This window comes from Mixophyes fleayi, chromosome 1 (genome assembly GCF_038048845.1).
Source record: "Mixophyes fleayi isolate aMixFle1 chromosome 1, aMixFle1.hap1, whole genome shotgun sequence".
Taxonomy (NCBI): domain Eukaryota; kingdom Metazoa; phylum Chordata; class Amphibia; order Anura; family Limnodynastidae; genus Mixophyes; species Mixophyes fleayi.
The window spans coordinates 267640250-267647272 of NC_134402.1; the positions used below are offsets into that span (position 1 = coordinate 267640250).

The 7023-nt window shown below is 38.5% G+C and overlaps 1 protein-coding gene across 1 annotated transcript in view; it reads right to left on the reverse strand.

The window, feature by feature from the left end:
- The window catches only part of ADAMTSL1 (ADAMTS like 1), a 784967-nt gene extending 780751 nt beyond the window's left edge, over nucleotides 1-4216 (reverse strand). Inside the window, exon 1 of the mRNA XM_075210866.1 lies at nucleotides 3947-4216. Within this exon, the coding sequence (XP_075066967.1) occupies nucleotides 3947-4036 (90 nt within the window). The 5' untranslated portion in view covers nucleotides 4037-4216. The remainder of the gene's footprint in view (nucleotides 1-3946) is intronic.
- Nucleotides 4217-7023: the final 2807 nt, after the last annotated feature.

The following is a 7023-nucleotide window of genomic DNA, read 5'->3' on the forward strand; positions in this document are numbered from 1 at the left end:
AGTGTGCATGTTCGAGCTAGGAAGCTGACTCATACATGCTGTGATTGTTACCAAACTGGCCCGGGGAGTGGTAAGCCTACCGCTTCTGGCCAGTGTTGCCAGGGACCTGAGAATTGTTCAACTGCCAGTGTGACATTTTTTGGTAAATTGTCCAATAGAATTTCTTTTTATTGCTGCAATAAACAGCAATAGAAAATCATCTTATCAATGGGGTCTTGATAAACATACACAACTGGGTTCTGTCATCATATTGAGGAGAGGCAAAGCCACAAATACTTAAAAATAATAAATAGATTATGCATGCAATACTTCCCTTTGACATACAGACGGAACAAGATTTCTCTAGGAAAACTGTGCAATGGAGCCCCTTTCTTTTGTCTCGCTGATTGTATCTCCTGCCTAGTTGCTCGAGGGAGAAGGCTGTACTAGCTTGGTGTGGTTTAGCTCAACCACCTCACCTTAGGAGCCACTGTATTTTGCTTTTTATCCTATTATGTTACATCTGGGGATAAATGTATCATACCCCGGTTTCTTCAACTCGCGGGAGTTCGGCGAGATGACAGCTAAAATTTAAAGTAGCGCTGCCTTGTAAAGGGAAACTTGCCTTTACAAGGCAGCGCCACTTTAAATTTTAGCTGTCATCTCGCTGAACTCCCGCGAGTTGAAGAAACCGGGGTATGATACATTTATCCCCTGAACTGCCATAAACCATTCAGTACAACATTAATCCATATCTCCCAAACTTGTCTCTTCTTCAATTGGGACAGGGGATGTGACCCATCACAATGAGGGCATGACCATGTTACAATGGAGTGTGACCACACCCCTGGGGACGTATCTAGCACTTTTGAAGTGCAAAGATGCCCTGTACTCCTCTCTCCACCAAACACCATTAATTTCCGCGCGCACATTCCAGTGTTCACCACTGCTCTGACAGAACATTTCCCACCCGCAGGACAAAGCTATCCAGATCGTGATGGACTGACAGGACTCTCAAATCGGGACAGTTGGGAGGTATGTCAACCTAGAAAATGTAACTTAAACATATGAAACCAGAGATGAGCAAAATCACAGCAAAACTTTACACAAATCAACTTTTTTTGTGGAACAGCCTGTTTCGCAGAGGAAGATTGTATTGCTGGAGCATCCTACTATTTCTGTTTTTGCATTGTCATTCTGCTGAATGCCATTACTTACTGTGTTTAGAAATTGACATCTCTACATGAAACACATTTAGAGACATTTGCTATTGTCCCAACACCAAAGTTTGTTTTGTACACTGACAAGAACTGCCCACTTTGGGCATGGCCTGTGTATTTTGGAAATGTTCTCAGTGCTCACCTACAGAAAAGGTAATACCCAGATGCCCCTCCCCCTAGCCGAAGCCCCGGCAGCAGCTACATGCAGCCATTTGTTCAGGCTTCTCCGTTTCTCTTTTTCTAGGGAGTTGTACTCACATCACCCCTAAGCCACCATTTAAACGTAGTGAACTAAATTGATTTGTCAGAAAAGAAAAATGGCTGCATGTAGCAGCCCCATGGCTCTAGCTAACCGGGACTCCCTAATTCCAGATAGCTCTCCTGGACATCCGGAAGAGTAGGACAGTCTGCCGCATCTGCCCGCTTCCTAGTGAAGTGGGCAGAATTAGAGCCAAAATTAAATCGTGGCATTTTGGCCCCGCCCCAGCCAAAATTATGTGATTCGCCGAGCCCCGCCCACCTCCCCTGCGGCATCTCCCAGGCCCCAACTAGCTGAAGTTGGCAAGTATGAGCTAGCGCATTAGTAAAAAAATAATTACTTACGAGGTAGTGCAGTTTCAAAGTAAGATGAAATCAGTAAAGACAAAATGCAGGGTAAACTTTTATAAGTAAGTTATACATTTTTCTTAACTCATAGCCTACTTTCACATTAAATGATCCAGTGGAACTCACATAGCTCACACACACAGAATTGTGACAATGATTGTCTCACTTCTGAATGCATACCAGCTACAGAGTACCACACTAGAATAGAATCCCTATTTTATATTTAAAAACCTGATTATTTTGCATTATTTTGTCATTGCTCGTGCTATCACTTATTCAGTATATGTTGCAGTTACATGACCATTTATCATTACAACTCACACACTATTATTATTGTAATAAAGTGATTTATGATATATATGAGACAGCAAATTAGCATTGATTATGTAAATAATTAATCGCTTATGAAGTCACAAACGTTACTTTATAATATACATGAACTTAATCAATAATTTCTGCGGTCAATCTCAATGTCCTTTTCTAGCACAAAACCGTCTATTCTGCATCCAATGTACAAATAAAGTAATTCAGCTCCAGTCACCACTTGTCAATGTTGTGGTCATATCACCAGAGAAGCTCAGGGAATGTGTAAACTCTATTTAAAAACCATTTCACTGAAGTACCAATAATGTACATTCAATGAGGATGAAGACACTGCAGGTGATTGTGGTGTATGCAATAATAAAGTGTCACATATTTTACAGAGACAAGTCAGCAAGGCTCAGCGTGTGTCATTTCCAAGACACATAACATACACAAATAAAACTTGCTGGCTTTTTTTAGTTTTCTTTTTTCTGCACTGGAACAAGTCCAAGTGCTTTAAATTGGATAGTTGGGATATGTGTGTCCCTTCTGTTTATGTGGAAGAATGTCAGCCATATGATTACTCAATGTCAAGAGACTGGAATGTGTCTCTCAATGAGGAAAGTCCAGCTTCTGGGATAGATACCTAGTGAAGCATGTGATGTTCACTGATGTATTTGTACATTTGCATGGTATTTGTAATAATAGTGTAGCTAGTGAGTGTATGTGTATAATATGGTCACAGTCCGTTGAAAAGCCTGTTGGGGTCAGCTGCATGAGATGTGGTGCTGTGACTACTTCTGATAACCTGTCTCCTGTCTTGCAATGAATGATCTCATTTACATTAAAACATTACACTGTGCTATTGCAACAATATGATAAAGTACAGACATCAATATTTTGTTTATGGTTATAGGGATAACTCATACCAAATCTATGAATAGTCAGTTACTATACGTATAGAGAAGTTTAATATGACCCATTATGAGCCAGTACTGCTTATTACCATAGTTATCAACAAACCCGTATAACATAAGTAAATTCTGGGACAAGAAAAAAAAAATGCGTGAAGTGTAATTTTCTCTGCAAAAAATAACAATATGAAACCATTCAAGACACTTCAGGTACGAGAATGTCTAAAAGGTATTTACCCTTTACAAATCACTGGAAGGGATACACAAATATGTGAAAATGATGTCACTATGAAATTCAGCTGTCCCGATTCCTTGCCTGTGAAATGTATGTATGTTTGTCTGAAAATTGACAAAGTAAGAGAATTGATATCTTGTTATGTGCCACTGACATTTACTGTGTCTATGACTGGATTGTTGCTGATGTCTGCAAGGTGTAACCACAGGACAGGTATGTGTGTTAAGGTATCTATGTAAGATGAAGATGAAATCACTGTGTCCCTTTTAGCTACCATAGGTAAGTTTCTGTCCCAGTGGCTGTACAAACAATAGGACTGTTGATCTTTTAGCGGTATTCATTACTTCTTTTATATAGTCCTTCATCACTATACACAGACAGGAGCAACTGTTAAAGTATTCAATAACATATAGACCAGATACTAGTTAACTATATATTAGGGTAACACTTGCCAATAATCCAAGTACAGAATTAAAATTTAAAATACTCTGCAATTTAAAAAATTGGAAACACTAAAAGAGGAAATCTGATAGTCAAAGATTAACATTTTTGAATTAAATCTAAATGGGTACCAGACACAAAAAAGGTGTATATGTTTCATCACACAATAAGTACAGTACCAGAAAGTGTAAAAAGTGTCAGTGTGACAAAGAGCTGGAAGAACATTTACAGTACATCACCATTCTTACTTGGCATGGAGCACACAGCAGGGTGGAGATAATCAGAAAAATAATTGGGGTCATCTTGATCCTGGCATGAGGTCCACCTGGTGATGCCATGCTGTCCTATGTTGCATCTTGTTCCAAACAACCTGGACTGTTTGCTCTCAGCTCTATGGCAGAAAAGGGCTGTAACACAGCAGACAAGTAAACAGCATAAGTTTTGCCTGTACTTGTAGCTCAGAACAGGTAGACAGCACTAGTGTACAGAGCAACACTTTATTCCATACAAGCTGCTTCTCTCTTCCCGGCTGCTGACAGACTGTTCATTCCTTGCAAAGGGAATGAGGGAGGAGCTTTCATTACAACACACACGCACACACACTTGCACAAGCACATATTAAAGACACAGAGCTCCCCATACTAGACTTTACATAAAAGTATTTATTTATTTTATTTTACTATTATACTATAAATGGGATAAATGAAAGTGTGATTCTAATTTATCCTGTATAGCTGTCATAATTTAACAATGTTTTTCTTTCCCATGTTTGTATGTTTTACTATACAATGATATTTACTGATAACAAATATAGGGGCTGTATATCATACAGCAGAGTAACATTCTTAGACATGGGTGCATCAACTTGAACATTTCATTCACTCTAATTATATTTATCCAGAAAAAGGCAAAACAAAACCCTTATATTTACTAAACTGCGGGTTTGAAAAAGTGGATTGCCTATAGCAACCAATCAGATACTAGTTATCATTTTTTTAGTACTTTCTACAAACTGACAGCTAGAATCTGATTGGTTGCTATAGGCAACATCTCCACTTCTTTAAACCCACAGTTTAGTAAATATATCCCTTAGTTCCCTATTTAGCCTTACAGGTGAAAAATAAAATTCCTTTGTGACCCCAAAAATGGCTATTGGATACATTCTCTGGAGCTATCACCCCATGTAATGGCCTCTACTAGTTATAGCTACAGACACAGTTTATTGTAAGAAGGCATCCAATCAATTTTTTAAAATCAAGCTATTGAATTTGCCATCGCCACCTCACATGTATAGGAATTCCACAGGTTAAAAACCCTTATAGTAAAATACTCCTTCTCGTGCTGATGGTGAAACCTTTTACCTTTTATTCACAATTGATGCCCCCTTGACATCTGTGTGGTCAACTAGTTCTTTAGACAAATCTTTGTATTGACCTCAAAGAGGTCATCTTTAAGGCACCTTTATTCTAAAGTAAACAAACCTATTTTTTTTTTTTTACAAACTTTATTTATGCAAAGTTCAGAACATTACAAACTCAACGATGTCAGAAAAACATTTGAAATATATGAGCACTCATACAAGGATGTATGCATAGACAGTATGTGACATTGAAACAGGTACCAAAACAAAAACAAATGTAATCAGAAAATCATTTAGGAGGCCGAGAATATATAAAGAGAAGGCTTAACTGTTTTTTTTCCCTTTTATTAAAAGAGTAAAAGAGAGTAAGCTAGAAAATATAAATTGAAGTAGGGAGGCGGTGTGGACTGCCGCCAGAGAGGAGGAGTAAGATGATGAAGAGGAAAGAGACACAAAAGAAAAAGAAAGAGGGGGGTGGGCAAGTAGGGGGGGGGGAGTGGAGGGGAAAGGGAGGTAGAGACCAGGTGGACTGAGTCTAAAAGATTGTAAAATTATATCGAGAAGGGCATATGAAGTAGAAAGCCCACAGCTCCCACACTGAAGAATAATTTAGAGGTGTAGTGAAGAATGTCGGTCCTCTATTCCATTTTATGTGTGTGCCAGAGTCTGCCAATAATCACTTGAAGTGTTGGAGCACTAGGTTGTTTCCAATCAGAAGCTATTTGGCACAAGGCAGCTGAGACTATATGAACAAACCTAGTTTTACTAATCTCTCCTAGTTCTCTTAGCCCTTCTATTTCCTTTAGGAATAAGGTTGCATGCCCTTGAACAGTCTCGAATTCTCGAGAAGTATGTCTTTCTTACAGTGAGGTGTTCAAAACCTTATCCAAACTCAATGTGGTCTCAGTAGTGACTTACACGGTAAATAAATGTATGCATCATGTGAATTTGCCCCCTGTTTATGCCTCTCTGGACTTTATTTGCCTTTGCAGTTCTTGTCTGGCACTATGTACTGCTTCTCAGCTTTTACTTAACTCGTATTCCTAAGTACTTTCCCATCTCAGTTTTCCCCAGTTGTGTTCCATTTAATGTGCAAGTAGCAGAGCTACTACCAGGACCTTGGTGCATAAGATTACATTTATTTACATTAAAGTTCATCTTTCTCTACATTTGTCTGTAGGAAATGACTATTCTGTTCTGTGTTAATAATGCTATACCCTAATCCTAAAAGTCCTGTGGTGATCTGCAACACCACTGTAATGTCAAGTCCAGTTCGTGAACTGGTGGCAGATGGCAGAAGTACTCTCCAGTGGGACCATTTTTCCAGATAAGCCATTCTTGTTTTTAGCTGAAGAGCAAGTTTATAATATTGTATTTTATTGTGATAGTATGATGATAAAGACAAAACTGCACATAAGTGGTCTTGTGGCCTTCCCTTTTCTCTTGGAGTGGTATGTGGGTATGTTTCAGATACTACTTGGAATCTTCTCTAAATAGAATAATCCGCAGTGATTGTACCCAATTGTGTCTGTATAAATGGATCCAGGAATCCCACCAGCAGTGTACATTTCCTCTAATTAAAGTACGCAGCACGTTTCCATAATAAACTAATTGCAACACCCTCCGCAGTGTCCTGGCCTTTTCTATTCACCCCTTGTATGCTTGCATTAGGTCCCTTCCTGTTTGAGGAACAAAACTGTGGGTTGGTGTATTTGTTATATGCATATATATATATATATATATATATATATATATATATATATATATATATAGATAGATAGATAGATATACACACACATATACATATACAGTGGACCTGAGTCATTAAGTAGAGCAAAGCAAAGATAGGGAGTAAATTTGTTCCTGGACAAACCATGTTACAATGCAAGGGGTGACGTTAGTTTGTTATTTTGCACATAAGTTAAATACTGGCTGTTTTTTCATGTAGCGCACAAATACTTGATA